Source organism: Dunckerocampus dactyliophorus, chromosome 1 (assembly GCF_027744805.1).
Source record: "Dunckerocampus dactyliophorus isolate RoL2022-P2 chromosome 1, RoL_Ddac_1.1, whole genome shotgun sequence".
NCBI classification, from domain to species: Eukaryota; Metazoa; Chordata; class Actinopteri; order Syngnathiformes; family Syngnathidae; genus Dunckerocampus; species Dunckerocampus dactyliophorus.
In genome coordinates, this window is record NC_072819.1 from 17,490,292 (window position 1) to 17,513,328 (window position 23,037).

The window sequence follows — 23,037 nt, forward strand, 5'->3', positions numbered from 1 at the left end:
ACTGCCGGAGTCTGCGAGAAGACAAGTTTTTTTTATAGTATGGACAAGCGGTACAGAAAATCAATTAATGGATAATATTATACCAACAAAAATTATAGAGGAATACCTGTTTTACATGATCACTTCTCAAAACAGTTTTTTAAAGCGTCTAATTCTTCCTTGTTTTACTTGCTGTTAATCGATTAATGGAAATATTTTACACTCAACAAAAACACAACACATTCAGCTGACAAGAGATGGGAGCCAAAACATAATTTTATATTATAAGAACGACAGTAATAATAGTGAAATAATAATATCCATCCATCCATTTTCTATACCGCTTCTTCCTCATTAGGATCGCGGGGGCATGCTGGAGCCTATCCCAGCTGACTTTGGGCAGGAAGTGGGGTACACCCTAAACTGGTCGAATAATTATATGTAATCTCATATAAGCATATGTAATTATAAATAATCGAAATATCAAATATTATAATAAATAATCATGTTAAAATATATTAATGTTATTAATATTAATAGTGTTGGGCCGCACGGTGGCCGAGTGGTTAGCATGTTGGCCACACAGTCAGGAGATCTGGTAGTTCTGGGTTCGAATGTCCGCTGGGCATCTCTGTGTGGAGTTGGCATGTTCTCCTCGTGTGTGCGTGGGTTCTCTCCGGGTACTCCGGTTTCCGCCCACATTCCAAAAACATTCATGTTAGGTTAATTGGCGACTCCAGGGCATACCCCGCCTCTCGCCCGAAGTCAGCTGGCATAGGCTCCAGCATACCTGCCACCCTAGTGAGGATAGGAGGCATAGAAAATGGATGGATGGATGGATGTTTATAATATTGTGATATTTTTGGTTTCCTTTTAAGGTGACATTACATTTTTCTTCTTCTTCTAATATTATTATTATTATTACTATTATTTTATTGTGTTTTTATGTAGCATAATAATTGCATTAAAATCTAGATTAAAAAGGTAATTACCATAATTTCACACTTAATTTTTGGAAAAATAGAAGTAGAAAAAATAGAAAAAGAAAAGAGTACATTTTTGTTATTATGTTGTGTGTATTCATTATTTTTTATACAGCCCTTGAATTAGATGTGTGTGGGAGTATATTTTGTTGTGGATGACTTCTCAGGGCATTTAATCTATTGTATCTGGACTGTGCAGGTTGTTGCGATTGATTCAACGCCCTGAAAATACAATGACCTGCATAAATGACAATATTTAGAGGCATAACCATAGGGACGCTTTATGTTACAAAAACAGTATGCATAGGGTACACATTATTTTTACCTGCTGTTAGTGTTTTATGTCCATGGGTAGAAGTATAAATTCACAATGTTTTTTTTGCTTTTTTTCAGGTGCGCTAGCAGAAGAAGATCCAAGGCCGTGCGCAATGTCAGGAAACGGCCGCCACTGCACGCTGAACACGAGCGTATGCAGGGAAGGCTGGCAAGGTCCTAACAACGGCATCACCAACTTTGACAACTTCCTGTTTGCCATGCTCACGGTGTTTCAGTGCATCACCATGGAGGGATGGACCGACGTGCTCTATTGGGTAACATGTTTATATTTACATATAACTACATATTCATCATAAACATAAACATCATGCACAGCAAAGTCCAAACGCTACAAACATTGAAATTGTCTAAAACCAACAACACACCGTAAACACATACCAGGGGGAAATGCTGCAATTTCAAAATGCCATCACATAAAGGCTGCAGGATAAAAAAACAAATGAAAAATGAAAAGAAACATGCTGCAAATGCCAAAAACACACACAAACTCCAAAAACACATGTATAAAGAGAAACGCTACAAGTTCACAGAACAAAACGAAGGTTAGCCAGTCCAACAAGTAGTTAGCCAGGCTTTGTTAAACACACAAAAATTGGTTGCTCTATAGTACTGTAACCTATTACTGTATGTCTTATGTCTTTAAAGATGGATATGCTGCAGGTATGGTACCGCTGGTAGCTTGGATAACTGTTAGTCTAGGAAACTTCTGTTTTGTTTTGTGACCTTGCAGTTGAACTTGCAGTTGTTTTTGGGGTTTGTGTGTGTTTTTGCCATTTGCAACATTTTTCCTGCAGTGTCCTGCAGTGTTGCTGCATTTTTCCTGATTGCAGCATATTTAATTTGCAGCACTTTCTTGGTGCATTTCCTTTTTGGCGTTTGTGCGTTTTTTTGTTTTGGATCATTTCTGTGTTTGGAGCATTTGGCGGTTACTGCGCATTTGCCCCTGTCAGCCACGTAATAAACTGTATCGTAGCTGATGTCATCTCTACATGCAAACCCTGCCGTTTGTCATTAATGATGAGCCGCTTTTCATTAGCCCCTGCACACACACACACACACACACACACACACACAGGCACACACACATTTCATTGTATTGATGGGAGACCTCCACATCCCACGTCAAATGCTCCTTTGGCCCTTCCTCCCTCGCTCTTTTGGTCTGCCTCATTGTCCTCCTCAGTCTCTCGTATGCTCTCTTATGCGTTACCAGGGTGATGTCACGCTAACACTGCTGTTGAAGCCACAACACAAAGGACTTGGCAAACCTAAAGGAAGGCGAGAGGAAAATAAAATGGCAAACTGTACTTTTTAGACAAAGACGTGCTAAATAGGGACGGGTGTAAAAATTGAAGAATTAATGAACTCTGTGAAAATTATTGTTAAGCAACTCAGGAAACATGGAGTACACTACTTGTCAACAACCAGCAGAGGCGCTGTTGATTCAGTCTCAGTTAGTTTTCTGTCTGAAGAAGTACAATGCATTTTCTAACGGTGAAATGAAAGTGTAATGATAGTAATGAAAAATATATCTAATTAAAATGAATGAAAACAAGCATATTAATTGGAGACTCTAAATCAGGGGTGTCAAACTCGTGCCATAGAGGGCCGAGACACTGCAGGTTTTCTTTACTAAAGCAGGTGATTTTAATGATCAACACGTTCAGTTTGAGGGAAGGAGCTCATCAATTAAATCACCTGCTGAAGAAACTGGTTGGAGAGAAAACCTGCAGCGTCTCGGCCCTCCAGGGCACGAGTTTGACACGTGTTCTAAATTGTCCATAGGTATGAATGTGAGTGCGAATGGTTTGTCTACTGCCCTGCGATGGACTGGCGACCAGTCCAGGGTGTACCCCGCCTTATCAATAATAATGATAGGTAAATAACAATAATAACAATAACAATAATAACAACAATTAAGATAATAATAATAATTATGGGGAGAATGTCAAAATACGACCCTTGGTTTTCACCTCAAAACGACTGTTTCAAACCAAAATGTCCGACTTCCTGTTTGTTTTCCAACATGGGCTATTTTTTACTTGCATGTGTCCTTTTACGATAGAATTTGATGATAATCCATGAAACTGGTGGCAGGGTTCTTTTTTATTTATGGGGGTGCTACTGTTTTAGTCTGTGTTCGGGACCACTGAAATATCAAATTTTTATAAACATAGCAGATACAATAGGGCCTTCGCAAAAGGCAATCGCTTTTGTACTTGGGCCCTACTATTACTACTACTACTAATAATGATTAGGGCTGAGCCGGGTACTCGTTTTAGACGAGTATCCATAACGGATAATGCATTTTTGCAGAGTACAAGCATGAAACGAGTACAGCTCATCGTTATCCGTACTTGTGCTGAAGGAAAATCCTCATTGGGTAACTACTTATGTATTCACTCTTCATGCTCTGTATTCACACACAGCGACTGACCCTCCCTAAATAGACTTGCTGCAGGCTGCAGCCAGAGAGCAGCCATATGCCTCTGTCATATACAGTACGCTGTGCAATTGGCAAGACAGAGTTGAAAACGGCTTGTGTCACTTTGGTCACTGCGTCCACTCCGGACTGGGTATTCTAGGTTTTTCTCAGCTCGCCTCTATTTTGGTTTGCATGTAAAGTTACTTGGTAAACTTGTTTCGTAACGTACACGGTGCATTCGACAAGACAGAGTTGTAAACGGCTCGTGTTGCGTCGGTCACAGTGTTTTTGTTTTTTTTTCCGTCTGCTTGCTTCTAATTTGGCTGGTGATATAAAGTCAACTGGAAAACTTTGCTCGTAGTACTGAATGCGGTGCTTTTGGAAAACTACAGTGAACAAGGCTGACAGATTATTTCCCTGTTTGCCATCAGTGGATGTTTGTATGAATCACCAACTTCACATACCTGTAGATCATTAAAAATAATTAAATAATAAAGTCTTACAGATCACTTACACACATACACAGTCCGCATAGGGCTGAATAATAAACAATAAATATAGCAACTTCTGATCAATCCATGTCAATTTCAGACTTAAAATAATGTACCAATTTAAGCTCCACCCATTTCCCGTTAAACCATGGCCACTTCTGATTTATGCCCCGCCCATTCCGAGTACAGATACGGATAGAGATAATTTAGATGGGTGAACAGATACACATACAGATACAGATAGTGGTGTACTTGCTCATCCCTAATAAGCATAATGAAACAATGACAAACAATAACACAAAATAATAGTAAAGTAATATATAAAAAAAACAATATTGCAGTAAAGGAAATGTGTATTCTATTCCAGCAATTTTTATTAAGTAGAATTTGCATTTTTACAATTATTTCCTATGTATATGTCTCTAATATAAATATTTTTTAATTTTTAAAAAGATCGCTGTTGTTCCTGAGTACCACTAAGTGGAGTCTGTGTACTTTCAGTGGCACTTGCACCACTGTTTGAGAATATTTATATAAAGTATATTAATACTATATAGTTTTTATATTCATAATATTAGCAAGTGTGAATAATAACTATTAATACATTGTTATTATTATTATTATACTACTAATGTACAGAGATATACTGTGTATGTATAACATTTATTTTATATTCTCTTGTGTCTTGCAGCACAGCAGTAATGTGTCCTTTATGTACGCTGTACAAGTAAGAATATTATGAAACACTGTGTGTTCTTTGCAGATGAATGATGCGATGGGCTTTGAGCTGCCGTGGGTCTACTTTGTCAGTCTGGTCATCTTTGGATCCTTCTTTGTTCTTAATCTGGTCTTGGGTGTCCTTAGTGGGTAGGTTTAATTTTTCTATATAGTTTGTCTGGATTTTGTGACAATTGAGTGACCTGTGACAGTAATCCTTGTTTGTTATTCCAGAGAGTTTTCAAAAGAGCGAGAGAAGGCCAAGGCACGAGGTGACTTCCAGAAGCTACGTGAGAAGCAGCAGCTGGAGGAGGACCTGAAGGGCTACCTGGACTGGATCACGCAGGCCGAGGACATCGACCCCGAGAACGAGGAGGAGGGAGATGAGGAGGGCAAGTGCAACAGTGAGTCTGCTGCATTGAATTGCGATGTATTTGTAGTGTTTGCTACCTTTGCTGCTTCATTTCCTTTGTGTTGGCCACCAGGATAATTCAGTATTTTAGTCTCTTTTCCTCTTTAGCTTGCCACTAATGTTTGCTTTTTCTCCTTTTTCTTTTTTCATCTTTGCTTCTACTACTAAAGTTAAATCTACAGTATGTAATAGATGGTATAGTTAGGAAAATTTTCATTTTAAGATGGCAAAGTTTGTACAAATTCCGACTGCAACTCTCAACAGTAAAATTAGCACAAAGTAACGGTAACAATGATAAATGTAGAATAAAGTATTAATTAATTAATAAAGTATTGTCAGGTAAAAAACATCAGTTATGTTGAATGCATATATACAGTGGTGTGAAAAAGTGTTTGCCCCCTTACTGATTTCTTATTTTTTGTTTGTCACACTTAAATGTTTCAGATCATCAAACAAATTGAAATATTAGTCAATGACAACACAACTGAACACCAAATGCAGTTTTTAAATCAAACATTTTATTATTAAGAGAGAAAAAAAAATCCAAACCTACATGACCCTGTGTGAAAAAGTGATTGCCCCCTAAACCTAATAACTGGTTGGGCCACCCTTCAAGCGTTTGTGATAACTTGCCATGAGTCTCTTACAGCGCTCTGAAGGAATTTTGGCCCACTCATCTTTGCAGAATTGTTGTAATTCAGCCACATTGGAGGGTTTTCCAGCATGAACCATATTTTTTACGGTCATGCCACAGCATCTCAATAGGATTCAGGTCAGGACTTTGATGAGGCCACTCCAAAGTCTTCATTTTGTTTTTCTTGCAGCCATTCAGATGTGGACTTGCTGGTGTGTTTGGATTTTTTAAAATTTGTATGATGATCTGAAACATTTAAGTGTGACAAGCATGCAAAAAAAAAAAGAAATCAAAAAGGGGACAAAGGGGATTTTTTTCACACCAGTGCTGTCGAGCGATTAAAATATTTAATCACAATTTTGTCCACAGGTAACTGATAATTAATTAAATTTAATCGCAGATAGAAATATGTTTTTATTTATTATAGCCTTTTCATCGTCTGTGTTTATTTTTGTCATTTTTTGTTTATTGTATATTGTTTTTACATTCTGCGATTGGCTGGCGACCAGTCCAGGGTGTACCCCGCCTCTCGCCCGAGGTCAGCTGGGATAGGTTCCAGCATACCCCCGTGACCCTAATTAGGATAAGCGGCATAGAAAATGGATTAGATGGATGTTTTTACATTGTTTATTGTAAGTAAATAAAAATAAGTAGGGATGTAAATCTCTTTGTTGTAAACGATTTGATACGCAGCTACGATAAGTACATAAAATTTTATGTAAAGGGATATCAATTTTGAAAGTATGGGTGATTATTTTATTCAAAAAATAAGATACATTTAGCAATCCCCCAGTTTTTGCATGTTTATTGTGAGCGCTGTTTTGTCCCACTGGGATAGGCTCCAGCATGCCCCCGCGACCCTAATGAGGAAGAAGCGGTATAGAAAATGGATGGATGGATGTTTAATGGTCCTTGAACGCACATTGAAGATGTACTGGTGAATGAGGTGAAGAAGAAAAATACAGAATAGTGCAGCGTGGGAGAAAGTCAGATGGTGCATTCTAGGACCATCGGACAAGTAGGTGTATACTGTATATCATTTTTAGAATAAAATAATGGCCCATATTTCCAAAACTGATAGCCCTTTACATAAAATGTGATGTAGTTATCATAGTTGCGTATCAAATCGTTTACAACAAAATGATTTACAGCGGGCTTTTTTTAAAATCCTTGTGTCTGAACGTTTCCCACGGCCCGGTGGTTGGAAACATCTGCCTTACAGAATGCTTGGGGATATGATGTGTTCTTTCACACATTTGAAAATACTGTAAGAATGCCACTTTATAGAATTGGCTTCTGTCTTTTATAATGTAAGATTACATGTCTACATGAACAAATGTAAAGATTTAATCATAGCGTTTGTACACTGTATCGAATCATATCGTTGTTTTGAAAATATATCGTTTTTGAATCGCAACTCAACCTGTGTATCTAGATGTGTATCGAATCGTTTGCCACAAAGAGATTTACATCCCTACTTATTATTAATAAAAACGTCTTTCTATCTGCGATTTATTGTGATTAATTAACTATAGACAAAATCACGATTTTTAAAAAATATATTAAAAAAATATATGAATAATATACTTCTCAGATAAAGTTAGGGATATGCAAAACTGCTATGTTAGAGAACAGCAAGTTGTGCGTTAAGTATTGAATCATTTTATAATAGATATAAAATGATATTTAAAAAACGTCATAGAAATTGTTGTAATGTACTTGGAATTATCTGGCCTGAATTGTATATTTGTTTATATATTTTAATATATTTATGTGTTATTTATACATTTTTCTTTATTTCAAAGTGAAAGTAAAGTGAGTGCCCTATTCATTAAAATGGGGATTGAATAGTCTATTCTGAATGAATTGTCAATTAATTAATGAAATTGTAAAATATAATTTAAATAATTACATTAAACCTATTCATTTTTTAAATGTCATGTTTAATGTATTTATTTAATAATCAATTGATATATTTCATGACTTTTAAAATTATTTAATTACATTTTATTTCATGCCATTTTTAATTATTATCACAAGTAAATTATTTTGCCTAAATAAAATAAAATTATATTATGTTATGTATTACAACAAATACTATTATTATATATTGCACATTATTATCCATTCTGGAATATTATGATAGTTTACCTGTATCATGAAATAGAAATATAACATAATGACTCATAATAATAAGTTGTAAGGTATCAGTTGTCATCGTAAAGAAATATCATTGGCCTTAAGTTGCATTACCTGCATTAATTTGAGGTGAGACATTTTTTTTTGTTCAAGCTTTTGTTCAATATTAATTGTCCATTAGAGTGGAGGCTTTGAAATGAGGAAATATGGTAATTTAAAGCCCAATTTATTAAACCTACAATGATTTGTTTCAAGAAAGAACATGCACTTCCTGGCCTGTAGACTCTTTATAGATAGTTTAGTGGTCATTGTAGTCTTGCTTGTATCTTCTTTGCACACTTCCTTTCTCTTGTTGTGCTGACTCACTGCTCCCTCTGCTGCCTGGCTGTGTGAACTGCATGTGGTTAACACCAAGGGGTCACACTAGCCGACCTCACAGAGAAGAAGAAGGGAAAGTTTGGCTGGTTCACTCAGTCCACAGAAACGCAGGGTAAACGTGAGCCCCGACGGTTTTTGTTGTTTTGTACCATCTTCATTCAGTGACACTGAACATCTTTGTGTCCTGGAGCTCATACAGTTTACACGTCTGTCTCATTTTTGTGTATATTTTGTGCATCCATGTTCTGTCACTCATGTCCCCTAAGAGAAGACCCTTCTTTGGGAAACTACAATATTTGCCGATTGGAATTTACTTAATCATAATGACAACAAGTACTCAATTTGTTGCAAGGCAGAATTCCCAGACCTGTGTGTGACTATGCTCTAGTTTTGTAAATGTGTATGTTTTCATATCTCATCCCATCATCATCATTTAGAAATCCCTTCACTTCCGTGTCACTTTAATTAAGGAACATTTTGCATGCATGAACAGTATACAATATTTGCAAAACATCCTGTAGATAAGGCATTTCATTTCTTATTTTTTTTATTAGGAATTTCATTTAAATTTATTACATTGCAGATATTTGTAGAAAACAAAAGCCTCTATGCACAATATGAGGAAAATAATATTTCATCCAGGCTAAACCAAAATATAAAAGCATGACTGTCTATTTAAAAATGTCTTAAAATGTGAGCATAGTAAGGGAAATCATTTTCCATAAGTGTGTGCGTGTGCGTGTGTGTGATTCGACAGCGAGCGTGCCCACCAGCGAGACGGAGTCTGTTAACACCGACAATCACAGTGGCGACGACGACAAATGGCTCTGCTGTGCTCCTTTGTGGTGAGTGTCAACTACCTTTTCTCATCTTTCTTACTTCAATTCACTTCACACACAGGTGAGTACACGCCTCACATTTCAAAAAGCATTTTATATCTTCTCAAGGGACAATACTAAAGAAAATAAACTTGATATATTTTAGAGTAGTCACTGTACAGCTTGTATTGCAGTATATAGCAACATATAGTATATATTTACTATCCACTGAAAATGATTCATCACAGTCACTATTGTCTAAATAGCCGGCAACATTAGTGAGTACCAACATAATTGTGGCTTGCTCACAGTCAAGCATGGTGGTGGTCGCATGCATGAGTGCTGCCTGCACCGGGGAGCTGTGGTTTATTGAGGAAAAAACAGAATTCCAAAGTCTAGTCATGTCACAGTACATGTTGGAATTCATTTTGCAAGCAGCATTCATCACTCATGTAGCCACAGACCGTAGCGCTACAACCACACTTGACTGACACTGTAGACAAGACACAATCATGTTGCTACTCACTTGTGTTGGCAGCTCTTTCGACAGTAATGGCTACAATCAATCAATAATGGCAATAATCTGTGGACAGTAAATCGATACTGCTATACAAGCTGTACACTGACTACTATAAATCAGTGATCACCAACCTTTTTAGACCCACAAACCGTCTCGTGTTCCCCAAAATCTCTGGCAGACCATTATCTTATTTTTTTACGCATTGTGTAAAACTAAGACAGGAACAACATCAAATTAAAGGCACAAAATGAATACAGACCGACCATCCACCAGTACAAACCTGGAATTTGTTTTTCAGAGAGATTATACATCGCTGTTTGATGTGTGTGGTAAAAGGCAGTGTGCTAGCATGAATTAACTTGAAGTTGTGCACAGAACAAATATGCACGTCATCACTCGACTACGTCATCAAATCTTACCATTGTGCATTCCTACATACTGTAGTGTCAGCATATGAGGTGAAAGAAAAACGGTAAAAAAACAGTATAGTAGTCTATCTGTGCAGCATGGGAGAAAGTTAGCGCACGCACAATGGTTTGTTCAAGGACTGCGGAACACACTGGGACAGATCGCTGCTCGCAACATACAACATAAACATGCAAAAACTTTGGGCTTTCCAACTGTATATAATTTGGTTAATAAAATACTGACCCATATTTCCAAAATTGATATACACTTAAATAAAATTTCATGTAGTTATTTACAAATGTATATATATATATTTTTTTTATCATTGCGCCTGAAAGTGGTTGGGGATCCCTGCTCTAAAGTATATCCAAATGTCATTGCTATAGTATTGTCCCTTGAGAAGATGTCATTAAATAGTTTCTGAGATGTGTGGGGTGTGCTTGCTGTAGTGTATATAATATAGAAAAGAGGTTGCATACAGAATAAGGCTTCACTTTGCTTTATTAAAAATGTTTTTTTTTATCCTCCTCAGTAAAAAAATAACTAAATCAAAGTGCAGGTTAGTAGCGTGGTGTGACATCACACAGTAGGTATGTGCCTCAGTCCAACTCGTCCTGCATGCCTTTACATATACATTCATTGTGACATGAATCACTTCAATCCCTCATGTCTTCCATTCTTCTTTAATTGTGTCATTTCTGCCCTGGATGCATCCTCGTGTTTTATTCCTCATCTTTTTCACTTACTCCGTTTTGACTGTTGTGACGTGATGCTAATGTGTGTTTGCTACAGTCGTCAGGGGCGGCGGTGGAATCGCTTCTGGCGCAGGAAGTGTCGAGCGGCAGTGAAATCTGTGACTTTTTACTGGCTGGTCATCATCTTGGTGTTCCTCAATACGCTCACCATCGCTTCAGAACACTACAATCAACCCAACTGGCTCACCGAAGTTCAAGGTAAGATATGTTTCCTTTGTTTTTGTCCTGTTAATGAGCACCAAATATGATAAAAATCTATCATCTTCCTCACTTGTTTGTTCCAATTTTGAGGGAAGAGGGCCTCACTTTTGAAGTTGTGGCTTTTCATGATGTCATGAAGGAAAAACCTCCTTCCTCACAAATATGATACCGCATCTGACACTTCTGGATGAGCGCACCCTGAATATACACATGTGGACAAAATTGTTGGTAACATTCATTCAATGAAAGAAAAACTCACAATGGTCACAGAAATAACTTGAATCTGAAAAAAGTAATAATAAATAAAAATTCTATGAACCATGCTTCAACAGAATTATTGAAAAAAATAAACTCATGAAACAGGCCTGGCCTGACGGTACCCCTAGAAAAGACTGAAAAGAATGTGACCAAAGGGACACGTTAATTCAAAGTGTGTCTACTAACAGGTGTCTACAACCTTGTAATCAGTCAGTGGGCCTATAGATAGGACTACAGTCAGTCACTGTGCTGTTAGGTGACATTGTGTGTCCCACACTCAACATGGACATGAGGACGCAAAGAAAAAATTGTCTCAGGACATAAGAAAGAAAATTATCGACAAGCATGTTAAAGGTAAAGGCTATAAGACCATCTCCAAGCAGCTTGATGTTCCTGTGACAACAGTTGCACATATTATTCAGAAATTTAAGATCCATGGGATCCCAGCCCCCCGCCCTGCCCCCGAAAAAATTGTATTAACAGTTGGAAAATTACAACATAATCAATCTTTTTTTTTTTTCTTAAAGCCATATCCATGGTGCGAGTAGATAAATTATCAGCACTTTTTTCTTGGTTGCATAAGTTATTTTATTAATTTTTTTTTTGCTACTGAAAAAATACAGACAAAAGCATTTGCTAACAAGATATGTTTTGGATGGATGGTATTTCTCTGTTTAGAAAAAAAAAATCCAGCTGAATCCTCTAGATCATTGGTTCCCAAACTTTTTACAGTCATGTACTCCTTCAGACATTTGACTTGAAGCCATGTACCCCCTACTGCTGCACACTTAGTATCCGTTGTACATATCCTTTATTTCAGCCGGATGTTGTGATCCTTCCCTTTGAATGGATTCAACTTGATCTTCACTTTTGTCCACTTGCAATCACTATGATTTAAATCTGCATACATGTATTAATTTGATACCAAATTGAAAGGGAAAGTTGAACAATCATGATAAAGCAGTATCCAAAGTACAAAAATACACACAAGCAGCGATAAAACCTCATTTTCAGGGGAATCTCCAGTCTCTCATCCTGACACGGACACACATTGACACAGTTCACATATCTGCATATCAGTGTTTGTTTGTGTGTAGTAAATAAAGTGTATTTTTAACTCAGTTACATTTGCTCAATACCGTTTACGCCTGCACTGAATTGTCATCAATGACCGTTCTATTGGTCCTGTCCTTGACTGTCTTTGCAAAGAAAGGCATTCTTTCATTTTCTGAATAATTTGCTGTTTATTTTTTAATTCAGAGAATAGATGCTCTGATATTTTTATGAACGATTCTTTCATGTATTCGCCATCTGTGAACGGCTTCCCACTCCTTCTGTTCACATGTGCAGCCCAGTGTTGCCAACTTGACCATTTTCTAGCTAAATCTGGCGACTTTCCAAAACCTCTTGGTGACTTATTTTCTCATACGTGACTTATTTTCTCATACGTGACTTACGACAAATGTAAAGCCTTTTTCTGACCTTGCTGGGAGAGTTTTTCTGGTATTTGGAGACGTAAAAGTGAAAGCATATATTGTTCTGAGCGGTGAGTGCACAAGAATGTTGGCCACACAGTCAGGAGATCTGGAAGATCTGGGTTCGAATCTCCATTTGGGCATCTCTTTGTGGAGTTGTTCTCCCTGTGCGTGTGTGGGTTTTGTCCGGGTACTCTGGTTTCCTCCCACATTCCAAAAACATGTTAATTGGCGACTCTAAATTGTCCATAGGTATGGATGTGAGTGTTAATGGTTGCTTATCTACTGTATATGTCCCCTGCGATTGAAAGGCGACCAGTCCAGGGTGTACCCCGATTTTGGCCGAGGTCAGCTGGGATAGGTTCCAGCATACCCGTGACCCTAGTGAAGATAAGCGGCAGAGAAGATGGATGGATGGATGGATGGATGTATGGATGAATGGATGGTTTGTGCACAGTCAGCACGCCCAGCACACTATCTGCATCTCCTGGAATCACCACCTCAGTGATTAGCATGTCACAGGCTCCGAACACATAGCTACAGCGCACTTCTTGTTATAAAACATAACATTAATTATGTTAATTACATAATTAATTACATAGTTTTAGGATACTGCACAGTAACTTCCTTCAGACTCAATTCAAAACTCCCTCACCTTTTTTTCTCTCCCGTGCAGTCTCAGTCCTTACACTAGCCTAACTCCCCTTCCTTTGCTCATATAATCAGCAGTCAGAACGTAGTCTAGATGCCTTCACGGACTTGCTGTGAGTCGGATATTTCACATTCTTTTCGAAAACGCACCTGGCCCCTACTTTGGTGTTAAAGAAAAATCCCCACACTCGGCAAAGGGAGCCACAACAAGGAGGCTGAACAGCTGCATGCGGGTTGCCGACCCCTGACATAATGGAAGACGAGGGGTTAACAGAGGTGTTGCAAATTGCGTTCAATGGCCCATTATACAAGCCACTGTGGAGGACTACAGCGACGTGCAAAATCAGCAAGATGTACGACGACTAAAAGAAAAACAAACTTAAGATTTTGGTGGAGGATTCGCCCAACTGTGTTGCTATAAACGAAGATCACCGGACCTCAGTTGGTTCATTGTTCAATACCTGTATTGCTCAGAAAAGTGTTCTTACTGTTTATTGATGTGTTGAGGTACGCTTTATATGGACCTGATGTTTTACTTAATTTTTATTTTCTATTTTCTAATTTATTTTCTTTTTAGGTCAGAGTAAAAAAGACATTAATTAGATCAATTAATTACAGATCATAATTCATTAGTCTCTCCATTTTTTTTACCACTAGCACTAATTGCAGTGTGTATAGAATAGAAGATTTCCATACATGCCCGCACTTTTGACCCTCACAACTAATAACATGGTTACAGTATATGGACACAGGACATAATGACTGCACATACTACAATATTGGGGAACTGTACCAAATTGCTTTTATATACAAGTTTGGGGTCAGAAATTTGTATTGGTTCTTCACATGCGTCTTACAAAGGCAGTTAACAGAGAACCTGGCTGACAACTTAAATTACTGTATAGTCAACCAATAACGGAACTTGTGTAAAGGCTAAGAAGGCCTACTGTATGTATTTGTCTGTTGTGTAGGTGTGGGTATGGCCTCAATATACTGTTATCCTGACATATTATAATTACATTTTACTACTAGTACCTCATGAATAGTCATGATTACTTAATAAATCTCACCCTACTATGACCACCACTTCACGAAGGACAGCTAAAGTGATCGGTGATTGGGCTTTCAGTGTTCGAGCCACGACTCTCTGCAACAACCTATCTGAGGAGGTCAGACAAGCCGACTCTGTGCCCTCTTTTAAATCTCGTTTAAAAACTCATTTTTACAGATTTGTGCTTTTACTGGATTGGTTTAAATTCCCTCTATTATTTGTTCTTATTTATCTGCGCTGTTCTGCCATTTGAATGCTCTTGTTTTTAAACTTGCTTTTTCTGTAAAGCACTTTGTAAGTTTGTTTTAAAGCACTATATAAAGTTTATTATTATTATAAAGTAAAAAAACAACAACAAAATAAACCAGGCTTTTTTCTTCAGCAAATACGCTAACCTAGCATGATGTTGCCGTTAAAATGTGACCGTGGCTGACATAGCTAGGCTAGTGTTGCTAATGTTGGTGTTCTCCTAACATTGCCTCCAAGTTAACTTCCTTTTTCTCCCTCTCATCCCCAGATGCAGCCAACAAAGTCCTCTTAGCCATGTTCACCTTGGAGATGCTCGTGAAAATGTACAGTTTGGGGCTGCAGGCCTACTTTGTGTCCCTGTTCAATCGCTTCGATTGCTTTGTGGTGTGCGGTGGCATCGTCGAGACAATCCTTGTGGAGCTGGCCATCATGTCTCCGCTCGGCATCTCTGTCTTCCGCTGTGTCCGCCTACTGAGGATCTTTAAGGTCACACGGTGAGCGTCACACAGTCTTTCTAGCCCAGACTACTGTATGCATAATTTATTTCAACAACTTAACCGCATTACTACACCTGAATGTCCTTTCATGTTTCAGTCACATATGCACTGCCACTTGTTATTAGGCAGAATTTGTCAAAATCAAATCAAATCAAGAATAAATGCAAAATGACTCATTTTTTAAATTTAATACTAGACTTAATTATTTGTCTTCAGCCACTGGGCATCACTGAGTAACCTGGTGGCCTCCCTGCTCAACTCAATGAAGTCCATCGCCTCCCTGTTGCTGCTCCTCTTCCTCTTCATCATCATCTTCTCCCTGCTGGGCATGCAGCTGTTTGGGGGCAAGTTCAACTTTGATGAGACCGTTACCAAACGCAGCACCTTCGACAACTTCCCCCAGGCCCTCCTGACCGTGTTCCAGGTATGTGTTTTTTACATTGTATTGTGTCATATATTGACAAAATAACTACAGAGGAGTATTTCTGAAGGAGTCCATGTGGTGTGTTCTTTTTAAGTAATGGTGACCTTTATGAACACTAAAAGACAGTGGCCAACAGGGAGAAATGCGCAATGTCTAAACGCTCCAAACACAGAAACGATCTATGTATGTATCGGCCCTGACTCTTTTTATATGTTTACATCTCCTGTTTGAATGGCCACTTGTTGCCAGGCAAACTTTGTGGAGAACAATCGCTGCACTCTCAAAAATGGATCTCTTCAAGAGAGAACGGATGCCCTTTCTGACACCACCCTGGCCGTGAATCAAACCCATACTCTCTGCCACGAAAGGCAGCCGTGTCAACCAATACACCTCCAGGGAGAACAGAATTTGCGCTGCGCTGGAATGTACTGCGGCCACTTGTTTCTAGGCACACAAAATTTTGTGTTTTTCTCAAGATATACAGTACATACTAAATACTAAATGTTTTTAGTGTCTTGTCTTAGTATCTGTGATACACACAGAACCAGTCTGTGATCCACTTTTGGGTTGTGATTCACATCACAGCTTTCAACTTTCTCAGCTGGTGTTTTGTTACCCCTGTGTTGACCAGATCTTGACAGGAGAAGACTGGAACACGGTGATGTATGACGGCATCATGGCGTATGGTGGTCCCGCCTCCTCCGGAATGGTGGTCTGCATTTACTTCATCATCCTCTTCATCTGCGGGAACTGTATCCTGGCAGACCAAACATTTTTAAAGCCTTATATCATAGTGATACTTTTTTTCAGTTGAATTTGATTCAGTGACCAAAATGTTTCTCCTCAAGTCACATGATCAGACATCTTGCTCAACGTGTTCTTGGCCATCGCAGTGGACAACTTGGCTGACGCCGAGAGTCTCAACACGGCGCAGAAGGAGGAGGAAGAGGCGAAGAAGAGGAGGAACAGTGCCAAGTAGAAACACTCCCCAAAATTCACATTTTATTTGCTGTTTTTGAGTATTAAATTGTTACAACCGCTACCCTTTCTGTCATTCTAACCAGGGAAGTGGGCATAGACCAGAGAGTAGAAATAATACAAAACACAGACGGAGAAACAAAGGTACAAAGGCTGTTTTCTGACATGATTTTTTCTATTTTTTTAGGATTTTTTTAATGATTTTGTCTTATTTTATACGTCTTTTTTGCAATTTGTGTAGGTGCCAGTGGAGCTGTTACTGAAGGAGGACAAAGAACTTTACTCTATTAACTCACCGGGTATGTGTTAACTCTTCGGACCTTTGATTTGTTCCCATGTTTTAAACACATTTTCACTATAAGAAATAATGCAAATTTAAAGCGTATAACTGCTATACAGAAGTACATCTTAGTGCAAGTGCAAAAATAAGTTGTAAAAATAACCATAATACAACTATAAAACTAGTAATAGTAAACTAGTGAAAATAGTAATTGCAAAAAACAGTTAGTGGTTTGGGCCGCAACATGTCAGGTTCTCGGTGTGGTTAGGACCCCAGATGCAGAGGCTTAGAGTTCGTGTGGTAATTCAGGATTTTTAATGACAAAAAGTGCAAGAGAGAGTAGATCCAAAAACGGAAAACGATGGTGTTGTGGCAAAAATAGAGACAAAAGGCAAATGAAAGTTACACCATGAAGAAAAGTACAAACGCTGGAGTTAGCTGGACGGCAGGGAGGCGGCAGGTCCAAATGGGCATGGAACAACGACTGGTAGCAGAAGCACTCGGGTGTGTTGCCAGCAGAGGCGAAACAATGAACCAGCGGCTGCCAGCTGTGGGTAGTCGGCTTAAATGAGTATTGGGTAATTAGCCGCAGGTGTGCCCAGCGTCCCCGCCTCCAGCCCGCTTAAGGTGTAACTGCAACAATACAGGAGAAACAAGCCAGAAGAAGGCAGGTACCACGCAGTGACAACCACAACAACTGGTAGTCACTAGCACATTGTGACAGTACCCCCCCCCTTAATGGGCGCCACCCGGCGGCTTACCTGGCTTCTCTGGGAAACGCTTGTGAAAGTCCGAAATGAGGGTGGGGTCGAGAATGAGGGACCGGGAAATCCATGAACGATCCTCGGGGCCGTACCCCTCCCAGTCAACCAAATACTGGAAACCCCTGCCCCTTCTTCTCACGTCCAAAATGGCCTTGACCGTGAATGCTGGGTGGCCTTCAATCATCCTGGGGGGAGGGGGAGGCACCTCCGGAGGGCTGAGGTTGCTGGTGGTAACTGGTTTAAGGAGTGAGACATGAAAAACCGGATGTATCCTGAGGGACTCTGGCAGACGGAGTCGAACAGCGGAGGGGTTCAGGACACGCTCCACGGGGTAAGGGCCGATGAATCTGGGCTGGAGCTTCTTTGAGTCAACATGAAGGGGTAAATCACGGGAAGAAAGCCACACCCTCTGTCCTGGCTTGTAATCAGGGGCGACTGAGCGGTGGCGGTTGGCTAGGCGTTGGTTGCGCTCTGATGTCCGACCAAGAGCTGCCCGTGTGTTGCGCCAGGCCCGGCGGGCCCGTTGTAGGTGGGCGGCCACGGAGGGGACTGTCACCTCTGATTCCAGGGATGGGAATGCTGGAGGCTGGTAACCATAGGCGACGTGGAACGGGGACAGGCCCGTGGCGGAGCAGACCAAGGTGTTGCGAGCATACTCGATCCACGGCAGGTTGAGGGACCAGGAGGCGGGCTGTTGATGGCAAACACAGCGGATGGCCGCCTCCAGGTCCTGATTGGCTCTCTCGGTTTGACCGTTGCTCTGTGGATGATAGCCCGAGGACAGACTGGGTGATGCTCCGAGGGCTTTGCAGAACGCCTTCCAGACAGCAGATGTAAATTGTGGTCCCCTGTCTGAGACCACGTCCAGGGGGATTCCATGCAGTCTCAAGGCGTGAGAGACTAGTAAGTTTGCCGTCTCCAGGGCCGAGGGGAGCTTTGGGAGTGCTATAAAGTGAGCCATTTTCGAAAAGCGATCCACTATGGTGAGGACGACTGTATTTCCGTTAGATGGTGGGAGTCCTGTCACGAAGTCCAGTGCTATGTGGGACCATGGGCGGGAGGGGATGGGGAGCGGTCGCAGGAAGCCCGCTGGAGCCAGATGAGATGGCTTGTTCCGCGCGCAGACTGGGCAGGCGGCCACGAACTTCTGGACGTCCGCTCGGAATGACGGCCACCAGAACCGTTGCGCCAGGAGGAAAGCGGTGCGGGAGACTCCGGGGTGGCATGCTACCTTGGACTCATGGGCCCACCGGAGGACCTCGGAGCGGAGTCCCGGGACGACAAACAGCCGTGCCGCCGGACAACCTTCAGGGGTGGAGATTTCTTCAGCAGCGTTGGCCACCCGCCGCTCGATATCCCACTGAAGGGCACCCAGGATCCGGGACTGGGGGACGATATATTCCTGGCGGGGTTGCTCCGGGGCCGGTGCGTGTAGTCGGGAGAGGGCGTCGGGCTTGGTGTTTTGGGAGCCCGGGCGGTAGGTCAGGGTGAAATTGAATCGAGTGAGGAAAAGGGCCCATCGTGCTTGTCGGGGATTGAGACGCTGAGCGGAGCGGAGGTATGACAGGTTTTTGTGGTCAGTGTGAACAATGAACGGGAGTTCAGCACCCTCGAGCCAGTGCCTCCACTCTTGCAACGCCAGGATGAGTGCCAATAATTCTCTGTTGCCAATGTCGTAGTTGCGTTCGGCCGGGGTCAGGCGGCGGGAGAAGAAGGCACAGGGGTGGAGCCTCTGGTCGTCGCTCGAGCGCTGGGAGAGGACGGCCCCTACGCCGGTGTCTGACGCATCAACCTCGACAATGAATTGAGAGGAGGGGTTAGGGTGAATGAGCACAGGAACCGAGGTGAATAAAGATTTAAGCTTACTAAATGCTGCGTCTGCCTCTGGGGTCCACCTAAAAGGAACTTTAACAGATGTGAGCTTCGTCATTGGTTCTGCGACCCGGCTAAAATTCCTAATAAATCGTCGATAGAAATTGGCAAAGCCTAGGAACCTTTGAAGAAGCTTCCTTGATGTAGGAACGGGCCAGTCGACCACAGCCTGGATCTTGGCTGGGTCGGGACTAACTTGGCCTTGTTCCACAATGAACCCCAGAAAGGAAACGGACGACGAGTGGAAAGAACATTTCTCTGCCTTAACAAATAATTTGTTCTCAAGTAGCCTTTGGAGGACCAGACGAACGTGCTGGGTGTGTTCCTCGAGTGAGGATGAAAAAATTAGAATATCGTCCAAATAAACGAAAATAAAGCGGCCGAGCATGTCTCGCAGGACGTCATTTATGAAGCTTTGGAACACGGCTGGAGCATTGGTGAGTCCGAAAGGCATGACTAGATATTCAAAGTGTCCGAGAGGGGTATTGAACGCGGTCTTCCATTCATCACCCTCTCGGACACGAACTAGATGGTAGGCGGACCGAAGGTCAAGCTTAGTGAATATCTTGGCGGAGTGGAGGGAGTTAAATGCGGAATCCATTAGCGGTAATGGGTACTTATTCTTTACTGTAATATCATTGAGAGCCCGGTAGTCTACACAAGGGCGGAGGGACTTATCTTTTTTGTCCACGAAAAAAAAAACAGCAGCTAGTGGGGACGATGAAGGACGAATGAGGCCAGCTGCGAGAGACGTGGCAATATACTGCTCCAACGCTTCCCTTTCAGGTTTGGAAATGTTAAATAGCCGTGCGGATGGGAGGGTAGCACCGGGAAGTAGCTCAATGGCACAATCATATGGTCTGTGAGGAGGAAGTGACTGGGCTTTTTCTTTACTGAATGCTTCACGGAGGTCGTGGTAAACTGAGGGTACCGATGTGAGATCAATTCTTTCCGGCAATTCTATCTGGGCGGGCGGAGTTCGTGGACATGCTGATTTGAGACAGTGGGTGTGACAAAAAACGCTCCAATTAATAATGGTGGATTTAGCCCAATCAATGTGGGGGTTATGTTTGAGCAACCAGGTAAGCCCTAATACGATGGGTGCTGAACGGGAAGGAATGACTAAGAAACTCATGGTCTCCGAGTGGTTACCAGAAATGCGGAGAAGAAGTGGAGTGGTTTGGTGCGTGATAGTAGCAAGGTGACGCCCATCAAGGGAACGCACAACTTTAGTATCAGATAGTTTTACCACAGGAACCCCATGTTGTTTGACAAACCCCTCATCAATAAAATTGTCATCTGCCCCTGAGTCAATGAAAGGGTTAATGTCTAATTGTTTGGTGGACCAGGAGAGAGTACCTGGGAGTTGTAGTCTACCAACCGCGTCAGGCGCTGACGTCATCCGGGGGGGCGTGTCTCCGGACGCGCTTGGAGAGCGTGGATGTGCAGCTTGGGTGCGTGGGCTGCCGGGACGGACCGGACAGCTGGAGAGGGAATGACCTGCCTGGCCGCAGTAGATGCACAAGCGGAGGAGCTTGCGGCGATTCCTCTCCGCAGGAGTGAGGCGACTCCCTCCCAGCTACATAGGTTCGTCGAGCCGAGGTGCAGGAGTGGATTCCATGTAGGCGGATGGCCGGGGCGGTGTCTGTTGGAACTTGTAATCGCCGCGGCTGTAGCCGGGGGTGCCGCGTCCCCGGTCCGCATGGCGGTCGCTGAGGCGCTTTTCGATGCGGCCAGCCAAGGCGATGAGGTCGTCGAGGGTTGCCGGGGTCTCCAGCGGAATCATCTGGTCCTTGATGGGATCAGCCAGGCCAGTAAAAAATGCATCCAGCAGGGCCGTGGCGTTCCAATCACTTTTTGCCGCAAGTGCGCGGAACTCGACGGCGTAGTCGATGGCGCTGCGGCGTCCCTGACTTATCCGCAGTAGGGCGCGTGCTGCGTCGCGCCCGGGAGGAGTCCGTTGGAACACCTGTTCCATCGCCCTGGTGAAGGCTGAATAGGACGAGCAAGTGGGAGATCGGCGGCTCCATTCCGCCGTGGCCCACTCCCCTGCTTTGCCAGTCAGATGGGAAATGATGAAGGCGATCCGTGCCCGCTCGGAGCGGAAGGCAGCCGCCTGCAGCTCGAAGTGGAGCTCGCATTGAGTGAGGAAGGTGTGTACCTCACCGGACTCGCCGGAGAACCTCTCGGGTTTGGACAGCACTGAGCCGAGCGCAGGTAAGATGGCGTCTGACGAGGGCGAATGTTCTGTGGGTCTTTCCGGGTTAGCGGGTGGTGTGGTGGTGGAAGATCCTTGCTGTAGGGTTGCGACCAACGCGCCGAGCTGTGTCTCCAGAGCCTGCATGCGAGCGTCTTGTTGGTCAGCTAGGCTTTTAATGCACGAACCCAAAGCATTAAGTTGTTCCTCTTGTCTGCCCAGGCGTTGAGCCTGGTGACGCAGCGCCAATTTAATGGGCTCGGGCTCCGCGGGGTCCATTGCTTGCTGGTTCATTCTGTCAGGTTCTCGGTGTGGTTAGGACCCCAGATGCAGAGGCTTAGAGTTCGTGTGGTAATTCAGGATTTTTAATGACAAAAAGTGCAAGAGAGAGTAGATCCAAAAACGGAAAACGATGGTGTTGTGGCAAAAATAGAGACAAAAGGCAAATGAAAGTTACACCATGAAGAAAAGTACAAACGCTGGAGTTAGCTGGACGGCAGGGAGGCGGCAGGTCCAAATGGGCATGGAACAACGACTGGTAGCAGAAGCACTCGGGTGTGTTGCCAGCAGAGGCGAAACAATGAACCAGCGGCTGCCAGCTGTGGGTAGTCGGCTTAAATGAGTATTGGGTAATTAGCCGCAGGTGTGCCCAGCGTCCCCGCCTCCAGCCCGCTTAAGGTGTAACTGCAACAATACAGGAGAAACAAGCCAGAAGAAGGCAGGTACCACGCAGTGACAACCACAACAACTGGTAGTCACTAGCACATTGTGACAGCAACATATCGGAAAAGAGGCAAAAATGTTGATCACTGTTTTCCGGGGTCAAAGTTGTTGTGGGTGAATATCTGGTTTTACCTAAAACATAAAGATAATAGGTCTGCTTTCATGTATGGCAAAGGTTGTTTAAAAATATTCACATATTAGAAGCTGCAATCAGAGGATATTTACATTTTAAAATAAAAAAGCCATTAATAGAATACCAAAATACTTGTTGATTAATTGGATAATGGATTAATCATCATTAATTGTTGCAGCTCTAATTATGTTGTTGTCTAATTGTCTATTTTCTGAGTCTGGAAAAAGTCTTGAATTTTGAATATGAAATCTGTAGGAACCCTGTACACTTGTTAATAAATTACCATGTG

The 23,037-nt window shown here is 42.1% G+C and overlaps 1 protein-coding gene across 11 annotated transcripts in view; it reads left to right on the plus strand.

Annotated features, from left to right (window-relative positions):
* LOC129178312 (voltage-dependent L-type calcium channel subunit alpha-1D-like) overlaps positions 1–23,037 on the plus strand; it is a 145,968-nt gene that overhangs the window by 71,916 nt on the left and 51,015 nt on the right. For 6 of the 11 annotated variants that reach the window (XM_054770426.1, XM_054770407.1, XM_054770436.1 and 3 more), the window contains exons 7-19: positions 1,356–1,552; positions 4,978–5,081; positions 5,166–5,335; positions 8,532–8,606; positions 9,252–9,339; positions 10,773–10,799; positions 11,033–11,193; positions 15,149–15,374; positions 15,594–15,801; positions 16,433–16,553; positions 16,662–16,776; positions 16,866–16,923; positions 17,021–17,078. In XM_054770426.1, the coding sequence (XP_054626401.1) occupies positions 1,356–1,552; positions 4,978–5,081; positions 5,166–5,335; positions 8,532–8,606; positions 9,252–9,339; positions 10,773–10,799; positions 11,033–11,193; positions 15,149–15,374; positions 15,594–15,801; positions 16,433–16,553; positions 16,662–16,776; positions 16,866–16,923; positions 17,021–17,078 (1,608 nt within the window). The remainder of the gene's footprint in view (positions 1–1,355; positions 1,553–4,977; positions 5,082–5,165; positions 5,336–8,531; positions 8,607–9,251; positions 9,340–10,772; positions 10,800–11,032; positions 11,194–15,148; positions 15,375–15,593; positions 15,802–16,432; positions 16,554–16,661; positions 16,777–16,865; positions 16,924–17,020; positions 17,079–23,037) is intronic. The other 5 variants (XM_054770489.1, XM_054770464.1, XM_054770482.1 and 2 more) reach the window with 1 other exon arrangement.